Here is a 25,711-nt window from a genome sequence, read left to right as displayed (position 1 = left end):
ATCTTCCTACTAAATTTTCTCCACGTGCTGGTCTAATAAGAATCATACACTTTACATTAACCCAAACTGAATTAATTTATCTTCTTTAAATTATTCCCTTCTCTGGTCTGTCCCATCTCAATAATTGACACAACCCATTTGCTTAGGCAATGAAACCTGGCATTCATCTTTGGTCTTTTTTTTTCTTGAGAGATTTTTGCTATAGGGCACTTGTACTCGCTGGATAGAGACAGAAAGTGAAAAATCAACCCCCAGGGGGTATGGCCATGCTGCATGCTGCAATCCCTTCTCCACTCTCTTCTTGGATTTTGGGTACACACACACACACACGCACACACACACACACACACACACATGCCCAGCTTGTTTCAAGCTGCCAGGTCTGGGACTTGAACCACGATCGACCATGTGAGAGTCTAGTGCCTTAACCACTACACCACCTGCTGGTCTCCCTACTCCCAATCCATCCACCAACACATCTTGCTGGCTCTAAACTGGCTGTAACATCATCCTAAGTTAAAGAACATCTGAACTTTTGAACACTGAACAGTTACCACTCTAGTCCACACTCTGAAAGACTTGCACTTCTATTCTGACCACCTGTAGTCATTCTCTGCACTTCTGTGCAGGGAATCCAAACCAGATCATCTTACCCTCTTACGTTGTATCTTCTAGTGGTTTCCTATTATTCTCAACATATACAAAACCCCCACTATGGCCCACAAAACCTGGCAGTCCTGCATATTTATTTAGAAACAGTCTGGTGCCAGCTAACCCCTTGAATCTCGTATTTCACTTTTACTGTCCCCGCTCACTCTGCTCAATCATACTGACCTCTTCCCTGTCTCCATCTTGCTTCTACAGTCTGAATGTGCGTCTCCTCACACATTTGAAATCTCAACCCCAGTACAAAAAGTAAGAAGATACAAGGGTCTTGAGAGAGGTGATTATGTCATGCAGGTTTCACTCTTTTGAGAGGTTTTTGCTATGGGGCTTGTGCGCTCACCAGACAAAGAGACAGAGACGAGAGAGTGAGAAATCACCCCCCAGGGGGGATGGCCACGCTGCAATCCCTTCTCCTCCATTCTCCTCTCAGGATCTTGGGCACGCACGCACATGCACCTGGCATGAGTTTAAGCCACCGAATCTGGGACTCAAACCGCAATTGACTACATGGGAGTCCAGCGACATAGCCATTACACTAACTGCTGGTCTCTTGCAGGTTTCACTCTTAGGAATGGGATTAGTGTGACTCAATCTCTAACAAGAGATTAGAAGGTGTGTCCCTGTCCCTTTCTGTCATGTGAGGACATAAAACGTGTCATCTATGAAGAAGAGAGAGCTTTCACCAGACACTGAATCTGCTTTCCAGATTGATCTTGGACTTCCAAGTCTTCAGAACTATGAGAAATCTCTGCAATTTATGAATTACCCAGTCTAAGTTGTTATAGCAGCTTGTACAGACTAAACATAATTAGCACACCCACTTCTCATGACTTTAACTTAAGTACTCTTCATTGAAATCTTTGCTCAAATGTCACCAACTTATTTTTTGGAGTTTTGTTTTTTTTTTAATTTGCTATAGGGTGCATGCACTCGCCAGACAGACCGAGACAGACATAGATAGAAAGCAAGAAATCACCCCCCCTCCCCCGAGGGGATGGCTACACCGCAATCCCTTCTCCTCCACTCTCCTCTCAGGATCTTGGGCACACACGCACACGCGCCTGGCCTGAGTTTTAAGCCACCAGTCCGGGACGTGAACTGCGGTCGACTACACGGGAGTCCAGCAACATAGACATTATGCTAACTGCTGGTCCCAAATGTTACCCACTTATAAGAAATCTTCTTCCAAGACCAATCAGTCCAAAATAGTTTAGCCCACTCATCCTTTTTTGCCATGGCATTTTTTATCGTTAGTCAATCATTTAGATACCACAGCTGCAAACTCACTTACTTGCTAAAATTCCTTTATGACCCTAAAAATCAATACTCACTGTACTTTGTGTGGTCATTTGCAAACATCCATAGAGCAGCGAAACATTTGAGTTGACTGATAAATGTTCTCAGCTGTGGTTGAACAAGTCAACCCTTTGCCTTCCTGTTTGAGCTCTCAGGATGTAAACAAGTGTTTTTTTAGTGGTCTATTTAGTGTCGTGTTTTTCACATTTTTGTGTTTTTGGTATTTTCATTGTTTAAAAAATGGTCCCAGGCACAGTGCTGGTGTTGTCTGCTGCTCCTAAGCACGAGGAGACTATAACGCGCCTAGTGGAGAAAATCCATGTTATTAGATAAGCATCACTTGGGTTTGGGTTTTAGTGCTAATGACCAGCAGCAGTTCAATGTTAATGTAATGACTCAACAATACAGATTAAAAAGGGGTCTTTAAACAGAAACACACAACAAACAAGGTGACTCACTGACTGGCTGACAAAAATGCTGTGACCATAGGCTCACAGACATCTAACCCTGTAATTCCCCTATTTGCTAATTCTGTGTTCATGGCAACTTTACAGTGCATAACCAATCCAAAGGACAAAGTCAACTCTTGCCTATCACCACCCTACCTTATATAGTCACCCTGTTTAGAAGACCAACACCTAAAGGGTAAGGATTTCCTTTTACTTTCCTGCCTTAGGAGCTAACAATACTAGAAATACCACTAGTAAATAATCTACTAAGACTTCTTAAATAGGTAACAAGTAAAGGGTGGCAAGCAATTCCTCAAAAAAAAAAACAAAACAAAAATAAAAATCTCAACTGGACAATAGTCATGGACCATGTTCAGCCTCACTAGAAATGTGAACAGAAACAGGTAGGCTGGGCCTCCTTCTTCAATGCTATTTATGTCATGTCGGAGGCCTCATGGAAGCCAACAATGCAGCAATCATTAAGACTTTAAATGTTCACATCCTTTGACCCAACAGTTCCACTCCCAGAAAACTCTGGTCTGCATAACACTTTATCAACAAGGATAACTGCTTGTAGCACAATTAACAATAGTACAAAACACCTCAAAATCCACAAAGATTAGTGAAACATGGTTACTCATAGTATTTTGTAGCATTTCAAAGTTGTCCAAAATTCTAAGATGGAAAAATGCTAATTAACACTAAAGTAATAAAAACGGATCATGCATACAGGTACAACAGGAACCTTTTTTAGTCTATATACGTTTAAAAATATGGAAATGTTTGCAGTTATCACTAACATGAATCATCCAAACTTGGTGTTTCCTGGGTTTTTTCTTGGGGTAAATACACATAACTATCAACCACACACACACACAAAAAAGGAAGAGGTGGTTAGGGAGTAAATTTGACAATTAAGAAGTGCTGTTTCCCTGATAAAGTGTTTCACTCCAAAACCACTGCCTGCCACTCAAATCCCAGTGACTATTGCCATTAACTACTACAGAAGTGATATTGTTGGGACATCCAACTTTTAAATAAGATAAACTCATACTTCTACCTGCCCTGGTAACCAGCGTTAACTCAACCTCAGCTCTGTAACTCACTAGTTAGGTACTGTTGTTGCCTTACCTATAAAATTTGATGACGGTATCTCAGAAATGTTGAGGTTTAAATGAATTTACATCTTACATGTAACAGAACCGAACATACAGCAACCCTGGTTAAGTCTTGGTTATTTTTCCCTCTCAAAACATAACTGTTACATGGTGCCCAGTTTGATTACAGAAATACATGTCTTGGGGGGGCGATGGTATTTATGATAATGTGAACTTTCTGTACATCATCACAAAAATACTCTTTCCTGATGCAGATCATCTGTTGGTCATCTAACACCACTCAAAGTTATGGCAGTAAGGTTTACTGCCATCCTTTTTAAGAGAAAAAGAGGGTAAGAAGTATGGGATTAGGTCCAGTCTGAAATGTTGTCTAGTGTTTCTAAGCACAAGGAGACTATAATGTGCCTTTCTGGTATAAGTTAAGAGGTTTAGGTTCTTAAACCCAGAGAACCATAAGGAAAACCGTCACACATTCGTATACCACATACAACTTTAATATAAACTACGGCTGGCCCTTCCTATGTGCAGGTTCCTTTTCCATGGATCAGCTTGGATAAGAAAATGTCACACGTTGCAAACATGTACTATGTATTTAAGACAATGGTTGAGTCTGTACTGAACACGTCCAGATTTTGTCATTATTCCCTACAGTACAGCAGTTTACACAGTACTCACACAGTATGAGAAGTAATCTAGAGATAAGCTGAGTGAAAGAACACGCATAGGTTACATGTAAACACTACACTGTGTATATAAAGAACTTGTGTATCTGTGGATTTGGGCATCCTTAAGGATGTGATAAAACCCTTCCCTGTAGATACTGAGAGAAGCTTGCAGAAGCAACATTAACAAAACTTGAAATCTAGTAATTTAATGTACCCAACTGTATAAACTGCCAGGAACTAAATGCTACTTTTCATTTTCAACATTTTGAAATTCTCATTCTCCTACAAGCACAAAATAAAGCCAACAAGAAGATCATATTCCTGATCATTTTAATCTGTAAAACATTACATGCTTTGTGGGCAGAACCAAAGATAAACCCTCAATGTCTTATATTTTGTTCATGGTTATTACACAAGACTGGTATATAAATACTACTTGAAAACACAGTTTTTCTAAGAGCAATAATAAATATTGAACTCAAAAAAGTTAACAAGCATTCAACAATTCTCGAACAGATATTCATCAAAATGAGGTAAGTCTAATGTGTCATTTGCTAAAGAATTTAATGCTGCAGTGGAAAAAAACTCATCAAAAATATCAGTCTTCATGGAATTTTCCAAGTTTAATGTTCTGATACAGGCATTATTTGTTAGTGAGCCTGGCTGAACTTCACATTGATTTTTCTTGGTGGGGCTGCAATAATTATGTTCCTGTCTCAGATGTGTGTCCTGGGAAACATAATTTAATTCATGAGGTACTGTTGCTGGGACATGGTTATCTCCCATTTCCAAATACCTAAAGTCCGCTTCTCCATTTTCTGAGAGCTCTGTTGAAACAGCAGTTGGAGGAGACAGTAATTCTGCTAAAATCTCCTCATGAGTTTGACTACTGTATGGGGAAGCATTAGTAGTACATCCAGATTTATCTGCAATATCAATTTGATACTGTAGCTCATTTAGCAAGTCTTCTATTGATTCACAATCATTTGGAGACCCACAATCGGGAGTATGTTCTGAATGTTCACTTGGAAGTGGTTTACTTTGGGGGGAAGACATAAGAGCAGCTAACTTCTTCTTTTTGGCCTTTAGTTTTTTTAGAAGTTTTAGACGAAGTTTATGAATCTGACCTTCAACTGAATCTCTGTGGTTTGCTGAAGAAACATCATTTTCATTTCCATGAGCAATGTGGTGGAGGTGAGGTCCATCTGAGGTGCTTTCACACTTTTCAAAACTTCAGAGGCAGCTGTCACATCGGCAGGAAGCTGAGCAGCTGTGCTGCCTGACGGCAGAGGAGTTGGGGGAGTCTCATTGGCTACAGGACGCTTACTAGCTTTTCTGTGGGCTTTCCTGGATACCCGATTAGCCTTTTGGTTTATGCCTTTAGTTTTGAAGCCACCAAAATTATTTGCCCCTTTAACTGAAGGCTGCAAATCAGTTATAGAACTTCTATTATGAGCTGAAACACAAGGTGGCATAAAAGAAGCGCCCCTGCTTAATAAGCCTTTAACCCAACTTCCCACAAATGGTTTCTTCTGACTTTCTTTCGGAGTCTGATCCTGTAATGACTTAACTGTTATGGTCTGAGAATGTGCTACAGTTTCTTTTTTCTTCAAATTAGATACCTGAACTATAACATGCTCTGGTTTTAATTTCTCACTTTTTGGTGTAAGGACCTGTTTTGACTGAGTGTCCTCCAATTCTGACTGCACTCCCTGTATAGTGCTTTCACACTTCTTCAAAACTTCAGAGGCAGCTGTCATACCAGCAGGAAGCTGAGCAGCTGTGCTGCCTGACGGCAGAGGAGTTGGCGGAGTCTCATTGGCTACAGGAGGCTTACTAGCTTTTCTGTGGGCTTTCCTGGATACCCGATTAGCCTTTTGGTTTATGCCTTTAGTTTTGAAGCCACCAAAATTATTTGCCCCTTTAACTGAAGGCTGCAAATCAGTTATAGAACTTCTATTATGAGCTGAAACACAAGGTGGCATAAAAGAAGCGCCCCTGCTTAATAAGCCTTTAACCCAACTTCCCACAAATGGTTTCTTCTGACTTTCTTTCGGAGTCTGATCCTGTAATGACTTAACTGTTATGGTCTGAGAATGTGCTACAGTTTCTTTTTTCTTCAAATTAGATACCTGAACTATAACATGCTCTGGTTTTAATTTCTCACTTTTTGGTGTAAGGACCTGTTTTGACTGAGTGTCCTCCAATTCTGACTGCACTCCCTGTATAAAACCAGGAGCATGAATGTGATCCACAGAGTTAGTAATTACATTATCGTTTGCATTCAGCTGTAGTGATTGCGTGTTTGTCTTTATAACTTGAGATGGAAAGCTTAACTCCACAAATTGGTCTTGTATAAGCTTTTCATTACACAGCACTGACTCTGAAGAAGCCATTAGTGATTCTTGTGTTTGGAAAGCATTTGTTTGGCCAATTTGTGTATTTTCTGTCACCGGTTTATTTTCTAATAGCAATGTTTCAGAGTTAACTTGAAAATTTGAAGCAGTTTTCTGGGTAGTTTCTTCAAGTGTCAAGGGTAAATTATTGTTGACCTCTGGATCTGGAAGTAAGTGGTTTTTAGGAGCTACAGTTTCATCCTGTGGAAGAGTGTGAGGAGTAACTGACACATTCTCTGGGTGAGCTATCGAGGACATCTCCGCTGAGGTGGCGTCACCAACACACCACGACACTGGACATACAGGTGTCTCATCACTGAAAGAGTGAACGTCAGTCTTAAGTGGGAGGTAGGAAGCTCCTTCATCTGTCACTTGAGATGTTTTTCTTTCCCAAATAACAATGTGTATCTCTGATGCAGGAACTTCAAATTTCTCATGCCTTTCAGAACACTGGCCTTTTAAGTCATCACATTCCAGCCAACTTCCTGGGAGATGGAAAAGAGTCAAAGAGGTTAGACATTTGAAAATTACGAACTGAGGTTAACTCTCTTCTGGCCTTTTAAACTGCTGTATCATTTTATTTCCAACAAAGGTTAGAACACTCTAATTTATAGTCCTGTCCTTGTCACCATTCTGCCAAATGTGTACGTTCTTACAGGAATAACTAAAGCTTATGGGCTAACATTCAGAAATAAACTGAGGCAGTTTTCTGAATAGTTTATACTCTTTCTTTAAATACCAATAAAAATTAAGATAGAGCTAATGTAACTTTTAATACTTAGAATTCAGTATTACCTATTTTACCCAACATCAGAAAATAGAGTCAAGCTGTTCCATATATATTAACTTTGAAGATAATGGAAGCTTGTTACTTTTGCTTTATTTAGGACCTTCTGTTTTCTCATCTGTCAAGTGGGAATGACGTGATGGATGACAAGTGAAGAGTCTGAAGACTAGGAATACCTACAGTGTCAAACACTGAAGTATCAAGACAAAACCAGGGAAGAGTCCATTACTTACAGCAGTTTAGTCCCTGTCAGTTATTTCTGCCCACACCTTACTGAGAAGTAAAGGAAGGTGGCTGGGTGCTGATGTGAAGCACAGTTAAGGGGAGGTGTGTGTATCTCTTACTACTGTGTGGTAATTCTGGAAAATCTACCAACACACTTGGATGGGTAACAGCATTTATTTTAGTTTACATTTAGAGACAAGGTCTCATGTATGTTGCCTAGGGTGTTCTCCAATTCGTTATCCTCCTGCCTGAGCCTCCCCAGGGATTGCGATTACAGGTGCAAACCACCACACACACACACACACACACACACACACACACACACACACAGGCGTATGTATTCAGGAAACAGAAATGAGAAGTATAATGTCATGGGAATTGTGGTACATCAAATATGTAACATACTCTATTTTTATGAAATACATGTGATAAATTCATAAATCAAGATTTCAACCACCATCACAATTACTATAAAACATTTTCTATTCCTTGGCTTTTCAATAGTGAGCACCCAAACTTAATACATTTTTTTCAATGAAATACATCACACTGTTTTAGCAGTAGAGAAGTGATAATCAACATAGCATTTTTTTAATGGTGCAAATACATGTTTAGACACTTGTTCTTAAATGCTAAAAAGGCACTACTGGACAGCTAAGCAGCCTGCCTTAAGGAGAGCCAGATCCCACATGGCTGACTGCAGTCCAAATCCCACTCCTGGCAGCTTGAAAAATGAGCCTGGTGCATGTGCATATAAGCCCCAAACCCTGGCACTTTGGAGAAACAGAAGAGAAGGGAATGTGGCATGATCACACACCCAATTAAGGGGTGCTTTCTCCTTCTCTTTGTTTCTGGGACAAACGCAGAGGCCTTCTGACCAATTAAAAAAAAAAAAAAAAGGTGTTTCTCTTTTCTCTAAATAAGTGTATCTATCTACCCTTTTTGAAAAGATTTCTAAGAACTCACATAGAAAACTCATAGCTCACACAGATGTGACATCTCCCTCTCTCTTTCTTATTCACTTCTGGGGATTGTGGTGTGGCCATCCCTCCAGAAGGTAAATTTTTGCTGTCTCTTTAGCAAGTGCACATGCTTTATAGCAAAAGTCTCTCTACCGAAAAAAAGAGATCTCATCTTAAGAGTGTGAGGGAAAAAGTAGACTCTGCAACAGGCCCCAAAGCTTTCTGTGAAGAACTAATCTTGAAGAACAGCGGAAGGGAGAAAGGAACCTTTCCTTAGCTGCTGCTCAGGCCAATTTAGTTGTTAATAGACTGGTAAATTTCTAAGGTATTAAGAGTGACTGAAAAAGTGTTAAGACTCGGCATGGATTTAAAAAATATTCCCCAAAGGAAAAAATTAAAAATGAGATTAAAATATTTATTAAAATATATCTGATAAAAATAAAGTAAATTGAAAGTATAACAGCAGTCACATAACAGAGTATGGCTTCTGATAGTTAAGTTACAAAAAGGAAAATAAAATATATTCAGAGATTTGCTAAGCGCCTACATATATAAAACACCATCACTCACAAAGTATGTGGTTTATATGGATAAATGTTTTATTAGTACCTGAACCTCATTCTGCAATGAAAACTCTGACAATCTTTTGTTTGCCTGTGTAAACAGTTCTCTACCATACAGGTACCTTGGAATCACCTGGGGAGTTTTTAAAACAATATTGAAGGGCCAGCAGGGGTGTTGTGGTAAAGGGTGCTAAACTCCCCATTTGGCTGACTGAGGTTTGAGTCCCAGACCTGGCAGCTTCTTCTCTCTCCTAGCCCCAGTCAAATAAAAATAAATAAATACAGGGACCAGCAGTTGGTGTAATGGCTATGTTGCTAGACTCCCATGTATTTGACTATGGTTCAAATCCTGGACCCAGTGGCTTAAACTCATGCCGGGCACGTGTGCATGCATGCCCAAGATCCCAGGAGGAGAATGAAGAAGGGATTGTGGCGTGGCAATCCTCTCAGAGGGTGATTTCTCGCTTTCTGTCTCTCTCTTTCTGGTGAGGGCAGGCGCCCTATAGCAAAAGACTCTCAAAACAAAAAAAAAAAACAAAAAAAAAAAAACACACACGAAAAGCAAAAAACATAAAGTTCAATAAAATAATTCTTAAAAAAAAAAAAAAAACAACCCAACAATAACATTGAATTATTTGATTTGGGACTGGCAGGTGGCATGGTGGTTAAGGGTGCTGGACTCCCACATGGCCAAACACTGTTCGAATCCCAGACCTGGTGGTTTGCTTTCTCATTCTCCTGCCCTAAGCTCTCATTCTCTCCTTCTCTGGTCAAAATAAAATAAACAAACAAAGTTAAATAAAAATAATTCTTAAAAAACGTTTTTTAATGACAATTTAAAAAATATTGATATTAGTGTTCAATCCCTAAGCCTGAATCATTGCTCTAGGGTAGAACCTGCACATTTTTATAAACAAAGCAAGTAATTCTTGCATGCTGCACTTCAAGTGGACTTTTCATTTCCTGGAATGCAACAGAAAGCTAAAATAAGGGCCTGCTGGTGGTATGGTGGTTAAGGTGGCTGGACCCAACTTGGCTGACTATAAGGTTTAAGTACCAGACTTGGTAGCTTGAAAAACATGCCCAGTGAATGTGTATGCATGCTCAAAATCTCCCCTCCGCCCCAAAATGGAAGAGATTAATGCATGACTGTCCCCCACAGGGTGGGGTGGTGTGCATTTTCACTTTCTCTCTCAAGTAATCGCACCCTTTAGCAAATTTAACAAAACAAAAGCTAAAATAATTTGTGCTACTGAGAACTATTTTTACCCAATTCTGAAATGGGGTAAAACTTTAAGGTAGAATTTCATTTATAACATGTGTTTCAGTTTGCAAAATACTTTTGTAACAAAGCACTGTGTCATCACCCAAATCATCCCCAAGGAAAACACAAAACATGAAAAGTGTCCAGGGCCAGTCCCATGGCCTAGTAGTTAAGGGAGCTGAATTCTACATGGTTGACTATGTGGTTTGAATCCTGGTTCCAGCAGCTTGAAAAACAAGCTGGGCACATGTGCATACATGCATGACCCAAATTCATACAAGATGGAGAAATAGAGGAGAAAGGGACTGTAGTGTACCAACACTCCACTGGGTGTGCTTTCTCCCTCTCTCTGGCAAGTGCATGTGATCTCAGGGAAGGGGAAGGAGGATGGGGAGGAGAGGAAAAAGGGAAAGGGAAGGGGTAGCAGTCCAGACAATAGAAATGATTGTAAAGTGAGCCCTTAACAGCAGTCTGATACACTTCAAAGGGACTGAGTTATCTTGTCTAAGACAAAGTGAACATTGTGAAGAAAACATACTATTAAACTATATTAGGCAAAAAGGGGGAAAGTCAAAAAAATTAATGAACTGTATTTATTTACCCTTCAATGAGTTTATTTAAGTAAAAAGCTTTATCTTTGTAGCTGTCAGCAATGGGTTTCAGATATTCAATTTCACAATGACAAAAGGGTACATAGTCTAATGTTTAATAATCTTAGATGTAGACTTTTGCTCTTATTTTGTTTATACTTACTAATACTGCAAGCTAAACAAAATTTATTTTCACTTTTCTTTATCATTTAAAAACCTTCAATGGGGCTGACAGGTGGCGTGCTGGTTAAAGGCACTGGACTCCCACATGGCCAACCATGGTTCAAGTCCTAGACCTGGTGGCTTCCTTTCTTATTTTCCCTCTCTCTCTGGTCAAATTAGAAAATAATAATAATAATAATAATAAATAAAGTTAAAAGGATTCTTAGGAAAAATCTTTCAATAAGAACTTTCTTTTTTTTTTGAGAGGTTTTTGCAATAGGGCGCGTGCGCTCGCCAGACAAACAGAGAGACATAGAGACAGAAAGCGAAAATCACCCCCCAGGGGGGTTGGTCATGCCGCAATCCCTTCTCCTCCATTCTCCTCTCGGTATCTTGGGCATGCACACACACGTGCCCGGCCTGAGTTCCAAGCCACCGGGTCCAGGACACGAACCGCGGTCGACTACATGGGAGTCCAGCGACATAGCCATTACGCTAACTGCTGGTTCCCAGAACTTTCTTTTTCAAAATACAAGGTGTCACTACAAAGGAAAACTTCCACTACTCATTTTTCCACACTGAACATTTCTCATATAATTAAACAAATAGATTAAGTAGAAAAAAGCAAACTGTAAACCAACAGTAATATATGATTTCATCCATTGTCTTAAAAAGAAATGTATATATACATGTGTAAACCCATAATATGTGATATAAGAAAACGAAGAAGTTAAGAATATTATAACCACCACATTTTTAAAAGGAGGGGAGAGGAGAGGAATGAAAGCCAAAAAGGCAAGAATAGAGAGAAAAAGACAAAACAAAGTTTAGCCTTAAAAGAAAAAAATGTTTAGTTGCCTGTCTATTATCATAATACAAATGTTTAAACTCTTACCATCAGCATCTAAAATCCATGTTATAAAATGGTTATTTGCTTGGTACTGAATTACAGACGTGATCTGATAAAGACAGCCTTCAAAATGAAATTTATAGTGTTGCAAGTCACTCTGTGGTAAGCCTTCAACAAAGTGCACCATGAATATAGGAGATACTCTGTGGGAAACAAAAGCAGGAGTCAAAAAAATGTAATGCCATGTGCCTAGTTATACAAAAGATGATGTGAAGTGAACTAGTCACACATAACACTTTCAAGACAAACTGCAATAATTTTTCTTGAGCACCTCCAGATGTGTGCCTTAATTAGAAATGGAGAACTAACTCTAAGAAGTATGTAACACTAAACTCTTTTAAGAATGGTATCAATGACAGTTGGAAGCCATCATGCTGTAAGATTCTAACACAGACCATTAAACAAAAATTGCTCTGTAAGCAAGATGTTGCTTTGGCTTAAACAAGATCTCGTGGAAGCTATTTTGTAGGATCAAAGGAAAGAATACAGACCTTTTAGAATTTTCTAACCAACACATCTAAGAAATTCAAATAAACACTAATTTGGCTTATTTCTCTCTGTTATCTCTGAAAGTAGAGCGGTGCATTAAATTAAATTTTCTACTCAGGAAAAGAAAATTATATACTGATTTTCTATAAATTTCAAGATATCCATAATTTCAAAAATACATTTTACCATTCATGTAACATGTCAGAACCAGAAAAAGGAATCCAAACATGGGCTTCAATTAACTAAATTTAACAAAGCTCTCAGGATTTAAGAAAAATGTTGACTATCCTTTTTCCTAATACTTAAACAGCTGTCAAAACTTACTTAATTAGCTCATCAAAATGTATTCAGCTGAAATGAACTTGAGTCAATGTCCAAAAGCAGATTATTCAGACTGACAAGGGATAATTTGTAAATCACTCCTTGAGATTTTATTAGAGAATAATCAAGTCCTCGATATATCTATACACACGTACATATAAATGTAAAGTTCTGTGGACTGTCTATAACACTACTCTTCTCACCAATTTATCCTATCTATGCTATCCAGTAATCAAGTCCTCAAAATTTATATGCTGATATATAAAAGGTTCTGCAAGATATTTATAACACTAAATTATAAAACTCACCATTATGAAAATATATTGCCAAGTAAACTATACCACATCCATTAACTCAGATGTAGTTTGACATGTTAAAAAAACGAAGTATGGGGCCATTTGGTGACATAGTACTTAAGGCGCTGGACCTCCACAGGGTAGACGATAGTTTGAGTCCCAAACTCAGCAGCTTGAAACTCATGCCAGGTGTGTACATGTGCCCAAAATCCCGAGAGGAGAAGGGATTGTGGCATGGCTATCCCTCTGGGGTAGGGAAGGAGGTGATTTTTCGCTTTCTGTCTGTCTGGAGAGTGCACACGCCCTATACCAAAAATATCTTCTCTTTAAAAAAAAAAAAAAAAGGAAAGAAAAGAGAAAGTAAAGTCTCTGCTTGAATTAATGATCCAAAGTAAAGCTATAGATGTATTCTCACAGTTGAAGATGCAGGCTTTAGGCACTCGACTTTAATTACTAGCATTCAGTTCCCTTGGCCTCATATAATACCTCAAGATCTCTTCTGAGGCTATTTATCTTGTTGATCCCTAGAATACGTTTGTGTGAGTTCCTACATGGAAAATGTTTAAAGACATCTATATTAATATGAAAGAATAAAATAATGCATGTAAGAACCACTTGGCACATTTTTATGCTGTTTGTATGTTCTAAGCTTCCCAAATATTCTTTCATAAATTATTACTAATTTTTACTTTTGTAAAAGTAAAACTTGGGACCAGCAGATGGCATTATGGTTACACCGCTGGATTGCCATGTAGTCGACCATGATTCGAGACCAGAGTTAAACTCACACCGGGCGTGTGTGTGTGCGTGTCCAAGATCCCAAGAGGAAAATGGAGAAGGGATTGTGGCGTGGTCATCCCCTGGGGGGGGGGGGGGATTTCTCGCTTTTTGTCTGTCTCTCTCTCTGGTTAGCACATGCACCCTAGAGTGAGCACACGTGCCCTATAGCAGAAAAACCTCTCCAAAAAAAAAAAACAGGCCACCTCACCACGACCAAAACCCACACACAGCATACTTCCTTGAATATAGTACATACTAAAACTCTGGTAGAATACAAATAAACACGTAACAGGAACTGATTTTGTGGAAATCTCCAAAACCTGCTTATGGATCCAGATAAAGTAGAAATTTTATTTTCTTATTCAGCAAAAAAGGGATGGCAACTATCAAGGCAATTATGTAAATTTTGAAACATCCTCTTAATTAATTAAACTAGCCCCTCTGCCAAAAAAATGGATGAGTACACCAAAGTTATCTAAGGCCTAATGTGGAATGAAGTGATGCAGAGAAGAGTTTTACTACCATCTCACCCAAACAGGAGCAGAATGTCCTCCTACATTCTATAATCATAAAACCTTTAAAGTTCTAAATGCCAAGTAAATTCCGACTCCCCTCCATATTTTAACATCTCTGAGATTAGGATATACTTTATAATTGATGGCATGCAAATTAATAGGAAATACTTGTTTTTTAGTGTTATCTTTTTAAAATGGTAAAACTTGCAAATAATGGCAGCTTACAGCTAATCAAATATTGATATATAGTTCCTCCTCATTTTCTTTATTTTCCCCTTGGTTCCTTTCTGGGGACACGAGTCTCTAGTGCCCTAGAAATTACAGTATTCTTCTATCCATAATTTCAGCTGACCTAATTTCCAAACTTCTAAGTAAAGGTAGAGCTTTACACCTAGATTTTGTTCTCATCCTTCTTTCTACCCACATTGCCTGGAGTGAGTCAAAGATGACACTGAGAGTTGAGGAGGGCAAGTTAGATTATACCTCAATCACAAGAAAATTGATGGAATGGATTAACAATGAAAATCAAGAGTCAGGAAGAGATTTGAAGCTAAGACTCATTTGCATTCATATACCATGTGGTTGAACTCCTTTTTTTAAAGGATTTTGGTGGTGAGCTCGCTGAAGAGAGAAATAGAGAGATGGAAAGTGAGCAATCGCCCCCCCAGAGGGATGGCCAAGCCACAATCCCTTCTCCTCCATTCTCCTCTCAGGATTTTGAAACAAACACACACGCTCCTGGCATGACTTCAGGCTGCCAGGTCTGAAGTTGAAACCATGGTCAGCCATGTGGGAGCCCAGTGCCTTGGTTACGACACTACCCGCTGGCCCTGAACTCTTCCTATTAATAGAGATCTACCTTCAGGAAAAGAAAATAGGGAAGAAAGGAAGCATAAGGGAACCATGCTAACCCATTTCCCAAAGATAGCAGAGGAACACGAGTCCTATCTCACAGATAGCAGCCAGTTTTATGCTAATTGCTTGGAGTACCAGTTTGCTATTTTCACTGAAACTAATGTAATGATTCACATTTTAGAAAATGCAAATTTAATAATGTACATACATGTACATCTGAACTGTAATAACAGACTTTAAGCAAAAACACCCTGCAAAGGAGCCAGCAGGTGGTGTGGTGGTTAAGGTGCTGGATTCCCAGTTGGCCAAATGTAGCTCAAGTTCCAGACCTGTTGTCTTGAAAATCATGCTGAGCACATGTGCATGCATGCCCAAAAACCCAGGAGAAGGGATTATGTGATTTCTCACTACCTGCCCCCCTCATCTCTGACACCCACCCTATGGCAAAAACTTTAAAAAAGAAAAAAATAACCTGCAAATTTAAACTTCATTACATTATAGATCTATCATATCATTGTTTGAACTATTTCAGATACTATGACAAATAAAATGGAAACTATGAATAAAATTATAGTTCAACATAGCTCAACTAACTAGAATTGGTTCAAATTAGTTGTAACAATAAAATACTAGGGTATTCAACAAGTTCATAGAAATGTATATTATGGAAAAACTATGCATGGATTTCAACATTTTTTTGCACCAAAATAAACTCATACTTTAATTCTACTTTTCCACGAACTTTTTTTTGAGTGGAGAGATTTTCGCTATAGGGCGCGTGCGCTCGCCAGACAGACAGAGAGAGATAGAGAGACAGAAAGCGAGAAATCACCCCCCAGAGGGGATGGTCACGCCGCAATCCCTTCGCCTCCATTCTCCTCTCGGGCTCTTGGGCACGCACGCACACGTGCCCGGCGTGAGTTTTAAGCCACCGGGTCCGGGACGCGAACCGCGGTTGACTACGTGGGAGTCCAGCGACATAGCCATTACGCTAACTGCTGGTTCCCTTTTTCCATGAACTTTTAATGTCTCACCATACACCTGTAGAAAAACTCAACTGTTTAACAAAGGCTTAAAAACTGTTCTTTGGAGGTAGTTCAAGGACCTAATAAATAAATAAAAAAGCATTTTTTTTTTTAAAAGCAATGACAATTTAATAGGAGAAAGTGCAAAAAGAAGGCCTCGGAGTTACTTTAATAAGCTCTATAAGCGAGAAATACAAATGTTACATTTTTTTTCTACTACTACCCTTAACTTTACAAATAGTTGCATAAAAGTTAAGTATAAATAAATACATTTTCAAATGCCCACCCAGGGGAGTTTATGATGACTCCTAAAGGAGACTGAGGCAGTAATGAGATGTTTATTTCAAAAATTTGTGAAGTGAAAAATCAGATCCAATTCTAAGTTCTTGGTAGCCCACGACACCATGTTCTGAATATAATTTTAAACAATTACTTAAAAATAGCAGATCCACTAGGCATCATCTACCTGATTTATCAATGAATTATTTTTCTAATGAGGATATATTAGAGATGTAGATTATCTCAGACAAGGTATTCATAGAATTTATAAGACTGCTCATTTTTAAAATGCTGCATAATTTAATTATGCACAGCACATGATTGATCTAATTATCTTTGGATTCTCCCTAAAAACTATATTAAATTTGTTTCTAAATGTCATTAGACTTCAACAAATTAAGTTATACAAATTTCAAAGTAAAAAAAAAAACCACAAAGAACTTACACAAAGAGCTTGTCATTTAAAATTTAAGTGAAATCTTAACAAGCTAGTTGAATTTACTTTGAATACAGGAAATATTCAAATTGTAAAATTCCACTTAAAAATTGGCCCAATGGAACTCAAAAAGTATTTTTCATTGAAACAGTTTTACCTAATGAACACATTTTCAAAGCATGAATTCTTGAGTTATAAAAAGCAACATATTTGTAAAATTGAAAATTATTTGTTGCAATGCAACCAATTAACAGATCAAACAAAATAAAGGTATGATCGTATCTTCAGTGCTGGGGTTTGAGAAAAAGTTAGTTTATCAACAGCTGGATGAAATGATACACACCAAGAATCCTCAGGCAACCTAAAGTTCCAGGGCATGATGGCAAACAACCACACTCTGCTACCCTTCTACTGCCTCATCAGCAAGGATAGAGTTTAAAAAATGAGTATCGCAGATCTCAAAGCTCTGACACCCGAGATCAGCACATGGCATAATGGTTATGTTGCTGGACTCCCACGTAGTTGACTGCAGTTCGAGCCTTGGACCTGGCGGCTTAAAACTCATACCAGGCATGTGCACCATACATCCCAAGAGAAGAACGAAGAAGGGATTGCAGCATGGACTTCCTATCTAGAGGGTGATTTATCGCTTTCTGTCTCTCTGTTTCTGTCTCTCTGGTGAGCACACATACCTGATAGCAAAAAAATCTTTCTACCAAAAAAAAAAAAAAAAAAACCTCTGACACCAGACACCCAAGATAGACCAGACTTCTGGCTGAAGATAACTTTTTCCTTCCCCACTTTGCCCTCCCACTCAAATTCTATCAAATGATAGTGAAAGATAAAAACAGCTAACAGTCTAAAAGGATAATCAAAGAAAAAGTAAACATGAGCAAACGAGAAGTCAAACATTCAGAAGACAGAAAACAAAGAAATAGTAACTTATAAAGCAGAATGGATGAAGTGATGACATTAAGTGCTACAGAGTGGGAATTTGGATGAGAGGAGTCTGTCCCATGGAACCTCTAAAAGACTCAGATTTATCACAACAGATGTGAAGTGTGGGGAAGTGGTCTTGGGCTAAAAACTCGAAGAGTGACTGAAAGTGTGCACAAAGACCACCACTCAGCACCAGGCCCAGAAAGTAGCCAGTATAGACTGAAAGACTAGAAAAGTAAAAAGGTTTCCACAAAAAAAAGTGGGGGGGAGGGTTTAAAAGTTGTGAAGCATTTGAGCATTAAAAATTTACTTAATTAAGCACTTGGAAAAAAAAATCACAGTACATAATAAACAAAAGGCAAATAATTCTTGTAAAAATACAGAATTATAGAGGCCAACCTGTGGCCTGATAGTTAAGGGAGCTGGATCCCACAGAGCTGACGCCACAGTTCAAGTACCAAACCTCCTGGCTTGAAAACAGGTGCCTATTTGTATGCCCAAACTCCCAAAAGAATTAAAAAAAAAAAAAAAAGAGAGAAAGAGCAATGGATTGCAGCATGACAATGCCCTGTGGGGATGGGATTCTCCCTCTCCCTCTTTCTGTCTCTGTCTCTCTGGTGAGTGTAAGCATTCTCTGGCAAATAAATTATAAAGGAAACAAAACATAACAATACATACTGATAAACTAGAAAAGGAATACTCTATGTGTATTAATAATAATGAGAACACTGAACACTGATTTAACCAATTAAATCACATTGGAAGGACAAGGAGAGGCTAAACTAGAGAAGGGGCCCAGGTGCTGGTCTAAGAACCTTGTTCTTAACTACTGTAAAAGGAGAACGAACTGCATTACAGCAGAATAAGCACATCACTTTGAAATGTCAACGTGAATAGTAACTCAATTTAGAGGTTTAAGGTGGATGTACAGAGAGCGGTTGGGGCAGGAGACTGCCCTGATTTCCTTTTAAGCCATTTGGCCCTATTAGATTACTGAAAATTTCTTACTTCAGTGAAAATGAACCTTTGGGAAAAATTTAGAGGGGTTTCCGGCACATTTAGAGGCATCAAAAGTTAATGTCCCTGGTTCTTTATTACATCAAATTATATCTCAGAACATTTCTTTTCTGCAGCAGTAGACTGAAAATGAAGGTTAAAGAGGATATGTACATGTGCAAGCAGATTAACAAGAGAGACCAAATGCCCAATATGAAAGCGACCTGTAAGTTTAAAGACATGGGACTCCTGGTAACATGGGAAAAGATAATTCTATCCAACTTTTCCCACCGAGACCAAGCAGAAAAGCTGGCAAAATACAATGCAAACGCATCTGCTCAAGGGCAGCAGGAAGCTTACATGATAATGAAGAATTAGCAGGCCAATATCTGAGAAATGATGAAAATTAGACATATGAGCCTCTGGATCATCTTTGAATCATCTTAGTTCTTGAAATGAGATTAAGGAAATCCCAGAATTCTAGTACTCCTGGTACTTGACAGAGTAGAGAAAAATCCAAGTTTAATGCTCCCTAAAGGGAGGAAAAAAGGCAAAAAGTAAAGACACTAGAATAGCCAATCAAGCCGACTTGGCTCTTGAGTGGTATTTCACCTGGGAAAGCTTGCTTACTGGTCAGAGTTCATAAAAGAGAGAGGTATAAATATATGTCAACTCAAAATTTTGAAAGGTAGGTCACAGTCACCACTTTACATTTTACATATAAAAAAAGAAAAGCAAATCTATTTCCATTTTCTAAAAGTAAAGCAACATTAACTTACTTTTCCAATACCATTTTTCTTATTTGTGATTTACTGCTGCAATTGTTACATGGACCAAAATGGGCAGCATTAAGTGGGTGCCATTCAGGGATGACATGTGTAAAGGAGACCAGACTCTTCATACACCTATAAAAATAAGACAACATACTTATATTATGTTAAAATTTGTTTACATTTACTTAAACCAATGACTAAAATAAAAGGTATTCCTCTATGTTTGTGTATTCACATTCTCCTGTTTCCCCGAGTCATTTGCTAATCTGGTAATGTTCGTCTCTCACCCTACTAAAGAAGTTCTCTGCAGAGACTATCCATATTAATTATCTATTGTTTTTCAGCTAGGAGATGAAGCCAATGAAGTTAAAGGCAGGATTTCTCAACAATAACACCACTGGCATTTTGCCCAAGATAATTCTTTGTCATAAGGGGCTGTCCTGGACAGTATAGGATGCCTATCATTACCCCATGGCCTCTACTCAATAAAAGCCAGCAGTTGTACCAACCACTGTATCCAGCCATTGCCAAACAGCCTGCATAATAGCTCCTAGTTGAGAACCACTGTTCTTAAGTTGAATGATTTATTAAAAGTTCATTCTTTACTTATATAACTCAATCTGGCTAGTTATTACTGACAACCTAAACTGGAAAGAAGTATTTTCAAATATAAAATCAGGAATATATACAGCTTTATTTTCCTAACCCTTAACAAAATACATAAAAGTAACAGCAACAGTTCCACAGGTGACACAAGTTCTAAATCTGCAGTTTAGTATGAATACTTGATGGCCACAGCCATCTAAATAATGATCTTTAAAGACAGATGCACCCTGAACCTCAACTGCATCCACTGTACAGAAATATTTCTAACTAAAAGAGGAGTTACATAACATTGAAGAGATAAAAGCTTTTCATTTTTTAAAAGAATTATTTTATTTAACTTTATTTATTTATTTTTAAATTGACCAGAGAAGGAACAAGAGAGAGAAAGTGAGAAAGCAAATCACTAGGTCCAGGACTTAAACCATGGCCAGCCCTGTGGGAGTCCAGCACCCTTAACCACTGTGTCACTTGCCAGCCCCCAAAAGCTTTTTTTCTAAAATAGTAATTAACAGGACCAGCAGATGGCATAATGGTTATGTTGCTTGACTCCCACATAGTCCATTATGGTTGGAGTCCCAGACCCACAGGCTTTAACACTCATGCCAGGCGTGTGTGCCTGCATGCCCAAAATCCTGAGAAGAGAATGGAGGAGAAGGGATTGTGGTGTGGCAGTCCCCCCCGGGGGGGATTTCTTGCTTTCTTTCTCTCTGTCTTTCCAGTGAGCGCACGTGCCTTATAGCAAAACTCTCTCAGAAAATCAAGATAAATAAAATAACAATTAACAAATAATAAGTAAAATAACACTGGCTATTGAAAATAGATCAGTTCTCAGGAAAGTCAGCATTTTAAAAGCAAAGCAACATAAAAGTATCAACAAATACATTAACTGTATGTTTTATTCTTGAAGATGACAGTAAACGTAAGCTCTTAGATTTCAGTATATAAAAGAGTTTGTCTCAGCAAAGAAGGTTGTGATTAGGAAGAATACCTCAATAAACGAAAAAGATTTAGAGGCCAGAAAAGCTGAAATGTAACTCTGGATTCTGCCCCTAACTAGTGTATCACTTTGGGTATCAATCTGACCCCTTCCAGCCTTTACTGTCCAATTTGTCAGATGAGAATACAAGAATCTTCCTCACCGAGTTACTGTGAGGAGAAAACCACTGATTTTTGCACAAATCAATGATAGAAGACCTGGAAATGGATATCTGTTCTTCTACTTACAAAAAATTATTTAAGCCCCAGGTATGAGGAAACACTAATTCTCACCCTGTTCTAGTTATTCTATGCTAATAGATCAATAACTATTTTCTGTTGCTTGCATTCCCTAGAACACTCTGCCAACTCAGCTCTCCTTGATTACTCTCTAAATGCCTAAAAAGACTCTGACATTTAGATAATAAACATCTAAGTAATATATTTCTCTCACATTGTTATTTAATAACTTAGATTCCAAGTTTTCTAATTTACTAGTAGATGAGTTAAAGAAAAGATTTATCTCTACTGTAATAATACAAATAAATGACCCACGGAGCCAGTTTGGTAATCTCTCTAACTGCCAGCCAGCAACTTTCTCAGGTACAAAGTCAGCGTGTCAGGCCTGATGAAACCTTTCCCTCCCAACTGCTCTTAAACCTAATTCCTCCCCTTACATACTAGGTATATGGAAGCAAAGAAAACCGGCAGCTTCTTTCCGCTCCATGTTTTCTCCCAATCTCGGGCCATATACATCAATCATACTTTTCTTTTTTTTAGCATTTTGCCATAGGATGCATGTGCTAGACAGAGAGAGATAGAGAAAAGCAGTGAGAGGGAAAGTGAGAAATTACCCCCCAGGGCGATGGCCACACAATCCCTTCTCCTCCAGTCTCCTCCTGAGATTTTGGGCAGACATGCAAACGTGCCCAGCATGATTTTCAAGCTACCAGGTACAAATCCTCAAATCGCAGTGGACCAAGTGGGAGTCTAGCACCTTAACTACCACGCCACCTGCTGGCCTCTCAGTTATACCGTTCTAATCCTCACCTAGAGGCATCAGGGAGGTAGAAAGTGTGCCTAAGATAGCTTAGGCAAGACGGAGAATTCTGGTGGTGGCTATCTTTTGTGTGACTAAGGGAAGGAATGAGAAAGCATAAATTACCTCAGAATTGCCGATTCTACAAGCCTAAAGTCAGTTTCTATGATGTTAAGTCTAAAGTAAGTTAACAAACAAACCCCAGTCTCTAATAGAGGCATAAATAAAACACAAATATACACCCTCTCTCAGCAGGGAATATGGAGTATGTGCTATCCTCATTTGTCCCCACTTAACACTAAAGAACTTCTTTAGAAAACTCCTGCTAGACCAGCAACCAAACCATGGGGTTTCTGACCCTTTCACTAACTGTGGTTAGTGCATCAGCTAACTGCAGTTTCTGAAGCTTTAATGTTGGTAGTGGTATAAGAAATTCTGTCAAAGTAGAAGAAACCAGGGCAAAAGCAATGCTATTAGTAGTAGCAAGTTTTATTCAAATTATATTACTTGAAGCGTTTTCAACAGAATGAACCCATTTTCAGGGCCACTCATGGTATGGTGGTTAAGGCAAGTGAATCTCAACATGGTTTGAGTCCCAGATCTGGTAGCTTGAAAAAGATGTTGAGTGTGTGTCCCAAAATCTGAAAAGGAGGACAGGATGGAGAACAGACTATGGTGTGACCATTCCCCACAGAGGATGCTTTCTCAATTTCTCTCTCACTGTCTCTCTACAGCAAATGGATGTGCCCTCTGACAAATTTTAAAAAAAGAGAATGAATCCATTAGAAAAACACAGAAAAACTAACCTGTTTTGATACTGGTGTCCACACTGTGAACAATCGAAGTCCCAAGAAAAAGAGTATGTGAATAGTTTTTCAATGTGGGGTTCTATTTTTAACAGCAGGGGAAATGCAAACACAGGGCTTTCCATATCACCTGTAAAAAGAAAAGTAAAAATTATCACTTGTAATTAACAACTGTAAAAAGTAAACCTTTTCTCACTATATTTACAGCATGATTCTATGTGAATATAGTATAACAAAGGAAGTCATTCATAATTGGGTAGAGGAAGTTTTAAAAGCATTTTCTAAAAATGTCCAGCACAAGAATATCATTATCTACTCAGTCTCTTTCATTTTTCTGGTGGGCATTTATAAAAACTTAAGATAAAAAAAACAAAAAAGACCCATACTGTCTTCTCAGATCTTTCTAGTTTTTTTTCAGAGGGGGAAAAAAATCCTTAGAAATATGATAGCCTTTGAGTATATTAAAACAAAAGTTATGTAAATAGTTTGCCAGAGAAACAAATAAATAACTTGAAAAAATATTGTAGAATAAAATCAGATTTGGACATCATTAAACATCATTTCCATTCCAATTCCCCTGACTCCACATGTGACGAGTGCATGACAAACAGGGTTAAGGAACAGCCTCAACTTCCCCGCTTTTCTCAATCTACCACTCTTCCAACCTTTAAGTCAAATCCTTTTAATAATTAAACTCCAATAACCTTGAGACTAGAGAAGATCTGAATTTTGTTGTCATTAAAATAAGACCTAAATGGTGAGTGTTGGCGTCCAGCTTTTGAGATGAGCAAATTAAACAAGAGATTGACATTCTTCTTATATTCGTTCTGCATTTGGCTTCTCTCCTTCCCATCATCAGAGAAGCTTAGATGCTTCTCTTAGCTTAGACTTGGCCCCAAAGAGACTGTCTCCTTCTGTCACCTCCCTCCCCGGGACACAGCCTCATGTTCATGGCCCCAATTTCTCATGAGTCTGGAACTACAGTGCTGAGAATATGGCCAGGAATGGTCACCTTGGCAGGACCTGAAGATAAACAGGAGGTGTTATTGCCTAAGTGGATTCTATAAATATCAACAGTTATAAAGGCTTTTTTTTTTTTTTTTTGCTATAAGGCACGTTTGCTTGCCAGAGAGAGTGAGACAGAGAGACAGAAAGCGAGAAATCATCCCCCCAAAGGGGATGGCCACACCGCAATCCCTTCTCCTCCATTCTCCTCTCGGGATCTTGGGCATGCATGCACACACGCCCAGCGTGAGTTTTAAGCCACCGGGTCCGGGATGCAGCAACATAGTCATGATGCCAACTGCTGGTCCCTATAAAGGCTATTTTAATAGTCACCTTTGTGGCATAGTCTCACTACTGTTTTTGGACAAAAACGAAATCAAAACAGAATATTTTTTATAAATAGAAATGAATTCCAATCTCCTAGAAATGACAGCATACAACACTGGATGCATAAACAATATGCAGTATACTACAAGTTATGCAGTGCACTATGAGTCTGTAATTGGTCTTCGGCCTATGCTTACTCTATCGTAACCAAATATTAATTGAAGAAGCCATCATTTATATTTCATAATGACAACATAAAATCTTCAGGTCTAAAATACATAAGGTTCTTAGTGAATCAAAATATCATAAAAGAGCTCTTTATAAAGTTATGATTACAGATCACTTTAGGTAATTTACAGAGCTCCTAAATTGATTGTAATTATTTTTCCTTTGATTACAAATTTTATAGGTACTAAATATAAAGCATCTTGCTACAGAACATGTAATACCAATACTAATGCCTCATTTTACTTTTTATAACCTCTTGCCTAAATCAGTTAAGTAGTCTCTCTGCATCTAGAATCTTAACCCCAAATCCCCACCCCCAGCTCCTAACCTAGGAGCTTTTACTCCCAGATAATACCTTCACTGGGCATGATGCAAACCTTTCAATGACGCTCTGCTCTCTAGCTATTCCAGTTTTCTCTTCTGTGGAGTTCTCAATATCTTCAGGCTGCTTTTCTACCAGGTTGTCTATTTTTATTTGACTGGTATACAAAAGCTCTTTATATAAGACCTCCTGGACATTAGCTTTATTATATTTACCAGTCTTTATTAAAAAAAATTTCCCCACTCTGAAGATATCCACCTATTACTTTATCCCATAGTTTTATAATTCCTCACTTAGGAATTTAAATATGCTGAAATTCTGGGGCCAGCAAGTGGTGTGGTGGGTAAGGCACTGGATTCCCACATGGCAGACCACAGTTTGAGTCCTGGACCCAGTGGCTTGAAAATCAAACCAAGTGTGTGTGTGTACCCAAAGTCCTAAGAGGAGAATGGAAGGGATTTTGGCAAGGCCATCCCCTCCTAGGGAGGCAGGGAGGGAGATGATTTTTCACTTTCCCTCATTTTGTTTCTCTCTGTCTCTGACAAGAGCATATGCCCTATGGCAAAAATCTTTTTATAAGAATTATTTCCTTTATTTTTATTTACCATTATTGTTATTTTCAAATTTCACCAGAGCAAGACACAGA

The 25,711-nt window shown here is 38.5% G+C and overlaps 1 protein-coding gene across 5 annotated transcripts in view; it reads right to left on the bottom strand.

Annotated features, from left to right (window-relative positions):
- Positions 1–4,040: 4,040 nt before the first annotated feature.
- USPL1 (ubiquitin specific peptidase like 1) overlaps positions 4,041–25,711 on the bottom strand; it is a 46,483-nt gene continuing 24,812 nt past the window's right edge. For 4 of the 5 annotated variants that reach the window (XM_006158424.3, XM_027775675.1, XM_006158425.3 and 1 more), the window contains 5 exons: positions 23,184–23,313; positions 19,764–19,889; positions 12,039–12,196; positions 5,913–7,075; positions 4,041–5,403 (listed from right to left, as the gene is read on the bottom strand). In XM_006158424.3, the coding sequence (XP_006158486.1) occupies positions 4,693–5,403; positions 5,913–7,075; positions 12,039–12,196; positions 19,764–19,889; positions 23,184–23,313 (2,288 nt within the window). In that variant the 3' untranslated portion in view covers positions 4,041–4,692. Of the gene's footprint in view, positions 5,886–5,912; positions 7,076–12,038; positions 12,197–19,763; positions 19,890–23,183; positions 23,314–25,711 lie in introns of all 5 variants that reach the window. The other variant, XM_014591562.2, reaches the window with a different exon arrangement.

This window comes from Tupaia chinensis, unplaced genomic scaffold, assembly GCF_000334495.1.
Source record: "Tupaia chinensis unplaced genomic scaffold, TupChi_1.0 Scaffold000597_1, whole genome shotgun sequence".
Lineage (NCBI taxonomy): Eukaryota > Metazoa > Chordata > Mammalia > Scandentia > Tupaiidae > Tupaia > Tupaia belangeri.
This window is presented reverse-complemented; position numbering and strand designations above follow the sequence as displayed.